This window comes from Polyodon spathula, chromosome 7, assembly GCF_017654505.1.
Source record: "Polyodon spathula isolate WHYD16114869_AA chromosome 7, ASM1765450v1, whole genome shotgun sequence".
NCBI classification, from domain to species: Eukaryota; Metazoa; Chordata; class Actinopteri; order Acipenseriformes; family Polyodontidae; genus Polyodon; species Polyodon spathula.
The window spans coordinates 10931528-10947126 of record NC_054540.1 but is presented as its reverse complement, the minus strand read 5'-3'; the positions used below and the strand labels follow the sequence as shown (position 1 = coordinate 10947126).

At 35.3% G+C, this 15599-nt stretch overlaps 1 protein-coding gene across 6 annotated transcripts in view; it reads left to right on the top strand.

Moving 5' to 3' along the window:
- LOC121318141 (dedicator of cytokinesis protein 4-like) overlaps positions 1 to 8567 on the top strand; it is a 101529-nt gene extending 92962 nt beyond the window's left edge. For 2 of the 6 annotated variants that reach the window (XM_041254504.1, XM_041254501.1), the window contains 10 exons: positions 6 to 89; positions 765 to 884; positions 1430 to 1551; positions 1776 to 1896; positions 2569 to 2650; positions 2987 to 3096; positions 3293 to 3365; positions 5326 to 5445; positions 5962 to 6023; positions 6993 to 8567. In XM_041254504.1, the coding sequence (XP_041110438.1) occupies positions 6 to 89; positions 765 to 884; positions 1430 to 1551; positions 1776 to 1896; positions 2569 to 2650; positions 2987 to 3096; positions 3293 to 3365; positions 5326 to 5445; positions 5962 to 6023; positions 6993 to 7421 (1323 nt within the window). In that variant the 3' untranslated portion in view covers positions 7422 to 8567. Of the gene's footprint in view, positions 1 to 5; positions 90 to 764; positions 885 to 1429; positions 1552 to 1775; positions 1897 to 2568; positions 2651 to 2986; positions 3097 to 3292; positions 3366 to 5325; positions 5446 to 5961; positions 6024 to 6989 lie in introns of all 6 variants that reach the window. The other 4 variants (XM_041254503.1, XM_041254500.1, XM_041254506.1 and 1 more) reach the window with 3 other exon arrangements.
- The last annotated feature ends 7032 nt before the right edge of the window (positions 8568 to 15599 follow it).

Genomic DNA, 15599 nt, shown 5'->3' with positions numbered 1-15599 from the left:
TGCAGGCATTTTTTGTGAAGGACTACATTGTGAACCATCCTGAGGATGGAGAAAAAATTGGACGCCTGAGGGAGCTTATGTTTGAACAGGTAAACTTACAAACAACCGTTCATTATTATTTTTCATACAGTATATAAACAGAGCAAACAGACATGCACGATTTCAAATATACGATTTAATTACATAAACTAAAATAAGAAAGCAAATACAGTATTCCAGTTATTTGGGTAACTGATTTTAATGATTGCTATTAATAAAAGTTGATTTGGAAATAATTTTTCTTAACACAACCATAAGCATGTACTTTTTATAATTCCGATGCAGTTGATGAGTTCTCTGTTACTATTGTGTTTTGGACACAGTAATTTAAGACACAGTACATACCTTAGTACCCATATTCAGTCATTACTTCTTAAAGACTCAGTAAGTTACAGTATTCACAATCCAGTTGGGCCCACTTCCCAAAACCTGCATGTGATATGTGATTCTAATGTGAGTGTTGCAAGAACAATTTTCCCCAAACTTGTTCATGTCACCAAGCATTCTTGTACCAGACCGGGTTATCAGAAGATGCCTGAAGAGGTTTGGAATGTATAGCAATACTGTCTGGAGAACCTTTTGTATACACACATTTGTGTACACACTGCACATCCCTGCAAATAATTATTTGGGTCACAAGTATATTACTACTGTTAGCAGGGAAAAAGCACCCATAATAGTTCATGGCAAAGTGAAATGTAATTAAATGTGTTGGTTTGTTTTAGGCTCAAATTCTGGAGTATGGATTAGCTGTCCATGAAAAGTTTGTACCTCAGGATATGAGACCATTGCATAAAAAGCTGGTTGATCAGTTTCATCTGATGAAATCAAGTTTGGGAATACAGGTAGGAAATCTGTTCTTGCAGTAATGTGTTTTTTTTTTTTTTGTTAGACTGGGTAGCTAATAGGTATTTATATTTTAAGACATTTTTCCAAATGTGACAATGATGTGTACTAAAATAAACTAATGTATTTAGTTAAGATCAAAACAAATTATAGTAGACTCGATAATACCACCCTGGAGCCTGATCTCGTCCTGGATATTACAAGGATGTCCCTGGTTCCTACTTGGACAAAACCAGCTGCTGCAGAAAGTGATGCTGGTGGCTCAGTAGAGGGTACTGTACTAGCACAAGCTCACCCAGTCCCCCAGCATGGGATAAGGGAGCATTTTATGAGAGGAGGTGGCATTTGTTAGAGGGGATATGAAACCCCTTATATTTTGTTCAATTGAGGTGAGCTTGAATATTCTATTGGGGGAATTTTAATTTGTTTATATAATCCAGAGTTTAAGGTAACTGTTTTTTTATTTTATTTTTTTTATCATTGCGTGCTAGCTGTAGCAAAATGGCTTTTTAAATGTATTTATGTATTTATTTAAAATACTTAGGATTTCCCAGCATATGTTCGTGCAAGTCCTGTTCATTTCACCAATGGGAGTCCACGTGTATGCAGAAACTCCGTTCCTAATGTCATAAGTCCTGATGGTGTTAGAGTAATCTCCAGACGCAGGTAGGTACCATTTTGCTTTTAATAAGTGTCTTTTGCATCATTTAGTAGAAATTAAATAAAATGTATATTACTTTCCTCAGTGTTCGCTAATTAATTACCAAAAGGGAATGACTTGGAATATAATTAACCTGAATTATACACACAGAGGCTAAATATAATCTTACATTAAAATTCCATCACCAGAAAACAAAAAATGGCCAGATTGTTTGTTTGTTTATTTCCAGCCCTCTGAGCTACCCAGCAGTCAACAGATATTCGTCCTCTTCCCTCTCATCACAAGCCTCTAATGAAGTAAGCAACATCACAGGACAGTCAGAAAGTTCTGATGAAGTCTTCAACATGCAGGTACGCAACTACATTACTCAAGCAATGTTTTAATTGATGATCTCCTCCTCCTATGTGCTGTACTCGTCTGACCTAAGCACCATGTTACCGGATTCTCAGCTGGAGCACTATCCTTGCACTATTGCATTATTAGTGTGTCATTGTAGATATAAATTGGTTTAATCCTAACTTGTTGCATCTTACCCAGTATTGTATGTTAATAGTGTGATTTGCACTCACTGTAAACTATACTGTGTGTATATATTGTTTTGCATTGTAACCTTGTATTGCCCTGTAACACTTGTAATTCACCATGGATAAAGGCATCTGCCAAATAATAAATTAATAATAACGATCATCAGCAAACAATACTAGCTCTTCTTTTCATTAGGCTTATTAGGGGAGTTTTAATTTAATTACAATGCCCACAGCAAACATGTTAGAAGTCATACATGCTAGGATGTTATATTGATTGATGTTTACATTACTATGATTAATAGGTGCGCTCATCCTAAGAGTTGTGTGTCTTTTACACACACAAAAAGATGTATTTCTATTTGAGGTAAACGGTTATTGAGATTAAAAGCCTAACCACTATTTGGGTTGATATTTTAAAAGGAAATGCTTGCTTGTTTTTATTTTTTATTTTTTTTAAATAAAATCAAGGTCAAATATCAGGGATTTTTGTTTCAGCCAAGTCCATCTACCTCAAGCTTAAGTTCTACTCATTCTGCCTCTCCAAATGTGACCAGCTCTGCTCCATCCAGTGCCAGAGGTACGGCTGCTTTACTGTGTTTGCAGGACAATGACCAAGTCCCTTCATGTCAAGTTCTTTACTTTGGCCTCCCAAGAAATAAAGCAAATTAGCACATAATTTTATTTTATTTTTTCTCATGAAATTAAAATGTTTTCTATGTTTTTGTTTTATTTTATTTTTTTTATTTGAAACCATGATATCTCTCACTAAGTGATCCGTGTCTTCATTTTCTGTTTGGTTCTGAGGACAAAGCAGGTCTTCAGAAATATGTGTACAACCTGAACTGTCTACACCCTCTGCTAGTCAGTGTGTGCTATTACAATGTAGATTACATTTTTCCCCCCCTCTGTTCAGGTTCCCCACTGCTGGCAGACAAACACAAACATTCCAGAGAGAACTTCTGCCTCTCTCCAAGAGAAAGGCCCTGCAGTGCCATTTACCCAAACCCCTTGGAAGCCCCGCAGGTGAGGCACATGAAAGATGCCTTTTAAAGGGGTTACACCAAATGAATACAGTAAACTGCACTACATCTGCCTCACACTTCAGTGTCACGTTGGATTGTCCCAGTAGGCATACAGCAAGTACTGCCTGTGGACCACAATATAACTTAATTTGTAATATTCTGTCAGATGTATCACATGTCTGTTCTATTATTAACAGAGGATGCTTGGTCATCAAATAGGGGATAACTCCTTACCAAGAAGTGATCCAAATATTTCTGCACCAGACAAAGGTAGGAGTACATACATAACAATACTTATTTTGTTACTTTTTTCTTTTTACATTGTTTTTAAAATAAATGTGTGTGTGTGTGTATATGTGTATGTGTGTATATATATATATATATATATATATATATATATATATATATATATATATATATATATATATATATATATATATAAATAGATGTGCTGAGTTACAGGAAAATTATTTCATCTAGGGTTTCTGTGATGTCATAAATTATGAGACCAGAAGGATCGAGTAGTTTATAAACTGTCACAGAAACCCGAGATGGAATTGTTTTCCTGTAACTCACTGAAGAGGCCCATCTATTATTTTTTATAATAGGTGGATACCTTTGTGATGCTAATATTAAAGAAGATGAGGTTCAGCAGTACAGTTGTTTTTTTTTTTTTTAAACATAGTGTTTCAGTGCTGTGCAGATGTTCTCTGTCATTATCCATTTCTCCAGTTTCTCTAAGATACAAATGTACCAGCTTGACATCATCTTTTTTTAAATTTTTTTTATGTATTCTCATTTTGTTGATCATTAATGAACTTTTCTGTACTGTGGATGTTGTCTAGTGATATAAACAAGACTTTTTTAAAATTGAAAGTGATGGTCTCAAGGAGTGGAATGGGTCAAAGTTTAAGTATATTTTCCTCTTGAGGAATTATCACTTTTTGATGTCACTACTGTGGTATTATGCCTTTTTTTTTTTTTAGAATATCTCAGGATGCAAATATAGCCTTCATCCATGTATTATATTTGTACACTGTACTCCAACAACTGTTGGGACAGATAAATAACTGGAGAACAATTGAGAGTGGGAAATGTGTTGCCTGTTTAACCCACTCTAACTTGTTTCTTACTAAATCAATAATTTAGGGGACACCAAGATGTGTAGTAAGCAAGGGGTCTGATTGGGGTATAGGACTACAAGTGACCCATCCAATCATTCTCCATGTGTTCATGTTGCCCAATACTTGGTGTGTGTGTGTTTACGTTTCCATAAAAAATGCTGCTCATCTGATTTGAGTGACGTGGCTGACGACAGCTGGTAAAATCTCAGTCCATTACCAGACATTTCATAAATTCAGATATTTTAGTTCTCCTGCTCCTGTGAGTTATTGAGAAATGGAGAAATACATTGATTCTGACACAGCTAGTTGGGCTCAGACATATAATTTGCTGTCTGGACTAGTCTGAGAATTTTGATGTGTCAGTTCTATGGGCAGCAGTTACCCCTTGAAAGAACCAGCACATGATTGACACTTCAGATACTGTGCTCACAGCTGGAACATGAACAGGCTGTACAGACATCTGTAACAATGGGCTTGAGATGAGAAGCATTTGAAAGCACAGATCTCACAAAAGACTTCAATGCATGCTTCAGTGCCTCTTTTGAATCATTTTTGTTTATCACAATTTCACCATAACTACTTTTTGACATTGGTTGCTGGATTTGTCTGTAGTAGAAGCCATACATACTCATTATGCAGGTGTTGTTGAAATGATAAAAATGTTGCGTTTAGTGTTCAGAATACAATATATTGATACTTGAACAATTCATTGAAGTAAAGTCTGACAGTAGGATGTCACTGTTAAACCAGTGTGGGGTAACCCTATGAGTTTTTAAGGTGAATTGTTGGATAAGCGTGACAATGCATGCAAGTCTGTTGTGAGCCGGAAGGTTTTACAATGAGTAAATCTTCGCATTGTAGTCCTTTACAATATATGAAATATGAACTAATCTACACAATAGCTGTGATGAACTCAGCTCGGGTCTTGGCATTGGCATTTTACCCAGACATAATTAGCACTGCCATGTCAGTGTTCCACCAAAGAAAACTTCAACTTCAAGTCCTAGACTGCATTGGAGTCCATGGGTTTTATGAAGCAAAGCTTAGAAAGACTTGCTTTTTTAATTAAATGTTTATTTTGCATTGAAACATGTTGTCTGTTACAGTAGTGAATCCCACTCCAAGCAGCTGGAGTCTGGATAGTGGTAAAGAAGCAAACACACACTTTTCAAAAACTGTTGGAAAGTTGGTATGTCCACCTATACCACCCAGAACTCCACAACCAGGTAAAACAAACACAAAAACATGCTATTAAACAGCATTTATTCATTACAGCAAAAGTTAAAAGGCACTCCCATGTGAGTGTTGCGATTCACTGGTTGGAATCTTGGTCATGTGAAGTTGCTAATCTTGGCTGGGAAACGCTGCCTTGACTTTGTGCTCCCACAATATTGGAAGAAAACATTTCATATAAACATCCAATAGAATGCTTTGCAATCCAATCCATACAGTCAATTCAGGTTATGTTTTTTTTTTATTTTTTTTATTCTTATTTCAAGTGGAATACAGTTTAGGATTCAGAAGTACTCTAATTTATCAAGTGACGAGAAGCCTTGTAAGAAAGCAGTGTTTTATTTAGAAGCTGTGTGATAGAAAGCAATGTCTGGACGATACTCTGTCAAAAAGAAAATACTGGTGAAGTTCCATTTTTTTTCAATCATTTTTTTGTTTACAGTCATTAAGCGTCTGTTTTAAAGATTTAATTTACAAGCAAACAATATAATGATTCTTCATTGAAACAGGCTCTCCTGCAAAAAACATGCAGCCTCTGTCTCCAGTAACTACCCTCAGATCTCCACAAAAGGTTTGTCACTTCTGATCTTTCAAACTTGTGTCCTGTTCTGTTACTGCAGTTTATTCATTCACACACAGGAGGACGATACATTGCTAGGGAACTGAACAGTTTGCCCTGTCAAGGTTAGAAGAATAATACAGACATTAGCTATCTATAAATCCTTCACTCCCACAGGATCTGTGCATCCCTAACTATGGCATGGACTCTGTCATGCCTTGAATTATACCAGCAGAACTAACTGCTTGTTTTATACCAGGGGATACATTGAAGCAATATATACTGTATATGTACACTCTTAAGATTACCGGTGCATTTCTACTGTATTTATAATACAGTTTCAGAAATAAGCACACTAACTGTCTTTTCTGCTGTGAAGAAATACTTCCATTAAACAGAAGAGGGCACACTTGTACAGAATAATGTTTAAAAATAAATAAATCAAACACTTTACAAAGGCTGTTCTACAGGTACTGTACTATTCTCTGTTTATGTATTTATTTATTTTTATTTTAATTTTTAACACCAAAATAAAGTAGTATTACCAGTATTGGTTATATTAGATGTACTTCTTTGGATCTGTGTTCATGTCATGTACGTGACTAGTTGTGGAATCTAAATTAAATACAGCATAGCCTATTTCACAGATCCTAAATGACTACAGTATTCGGTATGTATGTTGTGTTTTAAAATTGTAATCAGCAACAGTATTCAGAATCACCCACCATGCCTCTGTCTTTTTTTTCCACCAAAAAATAATATTTAGTTTGAATTACATTTCCATACAACAAAATATGTATATAACAAAAACAAACAAATAAATAAATAACTACACACTTCATATGTCAGTGCATTGCTGTCACTAATCCAAATGAACTTGCAGTACCTTAAAATGTATACAGGCAAGCGGAATGCTTATATAAATAAGTGTCCGAAAATCAGGAATTTACATACTGGTTTGTTTGTTTGTTTTTTAAGCAGAGCTCTGTGCAGTCATTTACTCCATCTCCAACTGAATACCAGTCCTCTGGGTTGGTAGCCAACTCTCCGGTTCTGTCAGGAAGTTACAGCAGTGGGATCTCGTCGCTGAGCCGGTGTAGTGTATCAGAAACATCTGGCACTGAAGCTCATCCAAGTGATCAGATGCTAACAACGTCAGCCTCCAGTGGTTCTGATGAACTGACAAGAAGGGAAAATAAAACCCCTCCACCTTACAGTGTCTATGAACGTTCAAACTCAAGGCGACCAGTGCCACTACCTCACAGTCTCTCTGTTCCTGTCAGCTCAGATCCACCAGCTCTCCCGCCAAAACCACACCAGCTCCGACCCAACAAACTGGAACATGAAGGAAAGAGAAATGAACAAGTCTCGAGGCCTAGGCCACTGCCTAGAAAAGTGTCTCAGCTATAGCAGCTGATTAATTTTTTGCACTGTCACACTTTCCTTTTTTTTATTAATGAAAAATGTTTTAGGAAAATCATACAAAGTAAATTGTCTACAATTTTGCTAAAATGTAAATGGTCAACATTTACACACATCTGCAATCAGTGTCTTTGGTATAGCAGACTATGTTTAAATGAACCCTTTGGAATTAAAGCATGGTACAGTGATTTGAAGACATACACAACTTTAAAAGATGTCTAATTGGTTTTTATAGGTGCCCAATTATAATTTATTGTTAATAAGGAATTAGCACAGTTTTTTGTTTTTTATTGCCTTAAATATTTAACAAAAACGTTAACAATGCTGTGACAGTAAGATGAATTGCTTGTTACAAGGCATGCAAATTTCTGGACAGTTTATTAGACAGCTAAAAGGTGCTAGATGTTTCTTACATTCTTTAGACATAATATTGTTTCAAACAATTAACCTGCCTGAAAACTAGTTTTAAATTAGTGCTGTCGGCTATTCTAAGTATCGTGCCAAAGGAACAATTATGATTTTCTGTTTACTGAAACAGTAGAGTAGTAACTGGAAGCGATCAGCCGAAGGACGATTAACTTTTACTGTGCACAATTAAATGAGCTTTCCCATTAAATTTATGTAAAAACTACCTTAAGCATTGTCTGTCTGATTGCTTGAGCCTTTGTAAAACAGTATAAGTTTATGTAGTCCTGGGTTGAAGTAATTTTAGACAACGCACAAATGGGTTTTACAGTTAACCACATGCAGTATTTTAACAGGTTTTCAACTAAACACAACATGAAACGGTTACTTTAAAAGAAATGTATATTAGGACACTGGCGAAGTAACAAATGCACTGTAAGATTTCATGAATTCCTATTTTAAACTTTACAAATGTTACCATCTGCCAACACTCATTACAGAAAAGGGCTTTCCCCCCTTTAAGAATCAAACTGTATGTATTCTATTTGCAGTGCTTTTGTCAATTTTAAGTAAAGCGGTGTTTAGCTACTTGTTTGTACAAAATTGTGTGAGCTACTGTTTAATTGTTCCGGAGGAACATTGTGGACAGAATGTACTGTAAAAGTAAATTTCAGTTTTACAGTATTAGTTGTGGGTGAATTACACCCATGCTTTGGACGCGATTCATTGTGAGAATTGTTTTTATATTTCAATGGACCGTGTATATTGATTGCTTAATTTAAACAAAGTGACCAGCTTTTTTAAAAAAAATACTAAATATAGCATTCTTAATAGGTTTTAATTTTTGTATGGTTTTTTTTGTTTGTTTGTTTTTTGTGTGTAATTGCAATGAAATAGTTATCAGAATCAGTACATGTGGGGTGGGGGGGGGGGGGGGGGGGGGGACCTGTCAAATTACAAAGATGAGATTGTTGTAAGTATGCCAAATATGTATTACAATTCTTGTACATAATGTGTTTTTAACAAATGTAGCCATATTGAATTTACAGCTTTGAATGTTGCAAGAACAAATAACTATAAATGTTAAATCCGTATATGTTTTAGTGAGGAAAAACAAGACATTAACTGCACCTAATGCATTTACTTGTTTAAGTAACTATGACTAAAAATTGTTTAATTTTTCTTTTGACAAGCAAGTGTTTTGCATTAAATAACATTTCAAATTATTTGCTTAAAATAAAAGTACTTTGTATTTTATTAGAAATGGGTCACAGTATTCATACTGTAGGAAATCGGCTTATTTCCTGGGTTGTAAAAGCTGTTTATTGTACAAATAGTGTTAAGTATAGCCATGTTTATATTTGGTGACTACACACTGTAGGGAAAAAATATTATGTGATTTCTTTTTATGTTTTATGGATGCACAAATTGTCTGTGAAAGAACGTTCAATTGGAAATAAAATCTGGTTTTAAAGAACAAAACAACAATAAAATTAACCCATATAATGCAGAACTGTGTTGTGAGGATGTTGGTCTTACTCTCCTTTTTATTTGTTTTGTTCTGTCCTTTAAATTTGAGAGCTCAATGATTTTAGCCCAATTTTTCTTCCCAATTTAGAATGTCCATTTATGTTCCCTCACTGCAGCCACTCCCCACAACCACTCAGTACTAAATTTTAGTGAGCAACCTTTATTCCCACTGCAAAAGCCAGAGGCATCTTTACAGAAGCTCTGTAGTGGATGATAGCAAGCAACAGGCCGTCGGAGGACAAAAGCCAGCCCTGCAGGTATCTGCTTGACCTAGCCAGTAGAGTCTGTGTAGCGAGAAAAGTCAGATGATTTTGTCTTCCCAGCCCTCAGGAGCGCCAAAGCCAATTTGACACTTGCTGTGGAATCCCCAGCAAAGTACAGCAACTTTGCACAGACTGGATGCAGACCTGTGCTCCCCTGACTGTATGACTCGCCCTGCACACCACAGTCGTGCCTTTTACCGTGTGAGCCACTCTGGAACTCAGGCTTACTCTCCTTTAGCAGTTGTTTAACCATAATGAACTTTATTCAAATACTTAGTTTTTTTTACAGCCATTGTCATATCTCAAGATCTCCTTTGTAACTAGATTTTAAACAGGTACAGTGTGTTTGTCTACAGTGAGTGCTGCAATTTGTGCAAACATTTCTGTAAGTTGTTTCAGTTTTGTAAATTATTTTGAGGGCTTAATGCACTTTTTTTTTTTTGTTTTGGAGCATTGCTTTAGTTCCACTCAATAGTATATATTGATAGTACTGTACAACTGATATTAATATGAGGCTTGGTGGTCCAGTGGTTAGAGAAAGTGCCTTAACCTCCTTGTTCTCCATCCTTCGGACGAGACGTAAAACTGAGGTCCTATTGTATGTGACTGCAGCAGCAGTTGTCAGTTCACCCAAGTCTCTAAGTCGCTTTGGATAACAACATAATAATAATTTATATTGTTTGCTTAAAAATTATTATATAGCATCGTAAAATTGTATATTCTGGAAAGATGTAGGTGCAAATTCATAGAATAATTCACATTACACATTTTATCATGCATATACAGTAACACCTATTCCAACAGGTATTTCAGGTAAGTAAAATCTGCATTTAGAAGGTGTTGAAAATGAGTATTGAAGCTCATTAACACAGTCGAAGCATACTGTCTGTATGAGACTACTGAACATAAAACACCCCATGAAACCTAAAATAACAAAGAACACATTTAATATGAGAAACCCCTGTGCACAACCCAAGTGATCTGCTTCGGCATCTGTGAGACATTTAGGTGCTGGTACACCATATATAAAATGTAGTTATGTTTTCACTATACCTTATGTATTGTGTATGAATTTGATTAAGGGAATATTTGAAATCCTAAATTCTCCACCACACTTTGACAGCAAAGGATACCAAAAGGAACAGGCAAAACCTTTAAAGGCACCCAGTTATATGTTACTTTGGAGCACTATTTTGGTAGATTTTTGTAGCTAATGCACTTGTTACTTATCTATTAAACATAAAATGTGGATTTTTATCTGGGCCATTAATACCCAAACCCTCTTGAATTACCGTACATGCATTTATAGCAAACTGTATACCTTCAACGTCAATCAGATTTTATTTGTTGTCCCAGTAATTATGTAAGAATTTCACAAAATGTCCATGTTATTACCAGCAAAGCTTTAAGAAAGATCTGTGGTAAGTGTCACAGAGATTTGCCTATGCAGCATTGTGACAGATCCAGAATAAGGTCTGTGGGTATATACTAAACAGAATGGAATGAAATGGATGAACAAGAGAGGTGGAATGCACAGAAAATATGTGCTCAGCAATTTCAGGGTCTGCATAATTGTGCCTTAGATGTCTAGTAAAACCCCTGGAATTAAAGGCCTGCCACTCAATGCATGTTTTGCTCATGCAGACACCTCCCAAATCCCATTGTATAGGTGTAATCCACCAGCGCACATACACACTGTAGCCACATGCGTGGTCTACACCTCCTGTCCTGGGTCTGTAATTGTTTCACGTGGGGAGTGGGCAAATCTCCAAAACTTACCATGGTCATGTGTAGTTGGTACCCAATTCCCTATATTGGTTTAGAGTTTGAATTTAGTCTCTTTTTTTTTAATAAGAACTTTCCCAATATTTAAAATATATTAAAGTTTTAAGGTTGAACCATTAACTTTAACTTCTGTAACCTAACTTCTGTAACCTACTGCTGTAAATCATTGCTAATGTTTGGATGGCAAAGGGTGAGAGTTTTAATTAATATAAATCTGATTGGTAATGGCAGCAGTGGGCTTGGTCTAATGAAAACAAAATACACATTTGGATGTGAAAATCTCGGGAAGTCCTTTGTAAAATTACCCGCCCGCTAACAGAATGAATTTTTGCAGAAGTTAAATATCCTTTTTATCTGCTGTAGCTACAAATAATACTTCTTGTAGCATGTCTGTTTTTTCACCTAGCATGAACCGGAGCATTGAAAAGCCGAGCTGTCAAAACCATGTCGTACAGCACTGTTTATACTATACTCTGACTAGAATTGCTGGGGTGTTGATGGAAAATAAAAGGCCAGTCTTTGTAAAGATACATGATTCATGCTTTGTTAAAAATCAAAGGGGAATAAGTAGAATTAGCTATGTAACATTAATAAAGGAACAGTACTGAAAAATATGATGCTGTCTGTTCCTGCTGTGTACTATTCCTGTAGAGGTCACTACTTGTTCTGGTGATTATCTAGAATCATTACTATCTATGAGAGCCTTAAACATGACAGTTTACTGCTCGAATGGTGCAAAAATTTCTATCTCACTTCAATTTAATAGACCTGCGTTTAAAAGAAAATGTCAATGTTATTTGGCAAAACACACAAACTGACTTCTAATTAGGTACCTCATTAATTAAATAAAAGGTTATTAATTATGAGGTATTTTGGCTTGCTTAGCATTTTAATTAGAAGATGATAACTTGGATAATCACAAAAAAAGGGTGATGTGCCATAACAAACTTTATTTTTTAAGGTTACCTCTACTATTGGATATCCTTCACTCAAAGAATATACCCAACAGATAAAATAACCTACCTTGAACAAAAACTTTTCAGTCTTGTATGAAACATTAATCAAAAACTATTCTTTTCAAGTGACGTTCTTTACAACAGCATTCTGTACATTTAATCCCCAGAATACAAACTTTTGTTTCATATACATGCTAGATTCATTTTTTTTCATCTTAACCATGAAAGAACATGAAAGAAAACTGCCAACTTGGTTTCCTTGCAAATACATTCAATATTTTTTTGTACTCTACCTGTTACGACCTTGCATAGCAAACATGAATGAGTTTTCAATTGTAATTCCATGTTAGATTGGAACAGCTGAACCCCATAATCATACAACAATTCTTTACCTGTTTTACCCATTAACTTACAAATTAATTTTACCATGCTTCATTAAATGCTTTCATGATCTACCATTATTTAGCGCTATCAGGTATAATGTTAAGAACTCCTAATTTGACAATGCAGATTTTCACAGGAATCCTTATTGCTTAATCATCTAACAGTGTGCTAATAGACTCTCCACTGCATTTGTCTTTGTCTATTTTTACCTGACTTACTGTACTCACTAAATCCAATTTCATTTGTGTTTCAGCTTTTTTACTTCATCGCTTATTTGTGAAAAAACAGTGGGATACTGTAACAGCATAAATTATGTAAGTGACCAGATCTGTGAAGTAGCAAAAGGAGGAATTTTCCAAAAATGTGCATAACAATCTTTAATTTGCAATTTTTATATATATATATATATATATATATATATATATATATATATATATATATATATATATATATATATATTATATATATATATATATAATATATATATATATATATATATATATATATATATATATATATATATATATATATATACACACATACACCACCCACTCGATATATTGTCGGGGTCCAATATAAATCCGCTATATTTCGAGGGCCACGATATAGTGAGATACCCATAGAAAAACAAATAAGCTAACAAATACAGTACAACCACTCCCTCGTTTTATAATAAAAAGCAGCACACCATTTTAATTCGTACAGAGGAGGACAATTCTTCTCGTCAACTTAGTCTCCAATTAATTTTGTGAATCTTCCTCTCCTTTCTCAAATGACCAAACCCACAGAATTTAAATAATCAATTTCCAACAACAAAGGAGGCTTGCTGCTAGGTAGCTGATGTCAGTACCTTGTGACTTTTGCTAGTTCCGTTGAAAGCTTAATATGCAATAAAACCTAGTAAACGGTTGGAAGTCTAGTCAAATGTGCCATTACTATTTTCTGCTTGAACAACTAGGCTAATCCAGTAACACCACAGAAACACAAATCTCAGCCACTCATCACTGAAAATGTGTTATTAGCAAAATGAGGGGGTTGGGCACCAGTGAGCAGCAGATTAATTGGAACACCGAAATTTAAAACGATTTGCCACAATAATGATGAAAAACAAACAGACATCTGGAGTGTTAGCATGGACAAAATGGTGTTTACGTCTAATGAGATTTGCTTAATAGCATCTGTCAGTCTGGTTCTAAAGTGCCTTATTTTGCCACAATAGATTAATGAATTTCAATGGTTCTTACATCCCAGTGTGTGGAGCGGGTCTTAGAAGTGTAGAAAACTGTTAAGCAACCTTGAAAATATATGAAGTTATTCAAATGACATTCATCTCAGGCATGTTAAAAGAAAAGGGAGCCTTAGGTGTGCCTAGGGCCAATTTAAAAGTCCCCATTACTTACTGAAGAAGTGTCAGAGTTGAACTGATACACTACTGATACTTAGAAAGGAGGATTTCAAATGATGGAGGATGTACAGTACAGCATCAAGTAATTTTTTTTGTATGATTTTGTTTTATTAACCTAACCTTAGCCTCATCATTATTTACTGGGAAACAGAAAATGACAGGCAATTGTTGTCTAGTTAACACTCAACATGGTCAAATATAAGGGTAGGGGGGGGGGGATAAATGTTTTACCTTTCATTTTAACAACATTAAGTTCAGCTACAATTTTTTTTTCCTTGCTGCAAGCGAGCGGTGATCCGAGGATACAAATAATAATTGGGCATACTAAATTGGGGTAAAAAATTGGCAACGACTACATTTATAAAAAATAAATAAATAAATGGCTACCAAATCCCACACAAAGACAAAACTTTTATGAAACTTTGCTAGCCATACTGGAGTAAGCATACTTGTAAGCATTATCACTTTAAAATTTGAAAGGGTTAAATAGTAAATATAATTATAAAAGGGTTAATATAATTTTGTATTCAATAATTTTTCAATCCAATCAATTTTTCAGTATTTGATTTCTAGACTGCATTTAGTGCAATATGGTTGTTGAACTGGAATTCAGCTGTAGAACTGTCTAGGTCAGTGGCAGGCAGAGAGATTACATGCCCTCAACAAAGGCTATGGTTAGAAAATAGACATACCTGAAGATGTTAATACACCTGTATTGCTTAGGTGCACAGTATCCTGAAACCAGATACTGCATGTGGCATTTAAAGCACGACCAAAGAAGTACAGATTTATCCCAACCAAGATGTTCCAGTTGGGAAGTAACTTCACTTTCATAAGCCACAGTGCAGTTCTTTATGAAGGATTTTCGTTTTGGCAGCTGAAACAGTGCTAAAGCATCTTCGTGCAGGCTGATTGGTATTCGTTATATCCAGGGACACAATGCTATGTTCTGTGTGTATGGATTAAGCAGAAACTGCCAAAGATTCAGGAATTATTTAGGTCATTAGGTAATGACTGCACTGGGCTAGTTAGGTGCCTAATGAACCTAATGCTGTGTAAAGCCCAATAATTACAGTATGTGAGATCTGTGTGTGTGTGTATATCTTATTTACAGAAAGCCAAAAGGGTTTAAACAAAACACTAACCAAAAAAAAGAAGACAGCTAAGCCATTTACCGGTTCAACACAGTACCTTTTACATTTTCAAGAGAACCACACAAGTTCAACCTCTCAGGTCTCTTTAACAGCTCTCGCAAAGAGACAGACCAACTATTTTTACCTGCTTATATACTTGCCTGCTTATCACAGGCAGGTGTCCCTCATTAAATTAGAGCCAGGTGAAACTCATCCTGGCTCACTCCTGTAGCATTCTGGGGGATGTAGTCTTATATTCATCCCCATGACTAATTATTTTTCTCTTCTCTCTCTCTCTCTATATA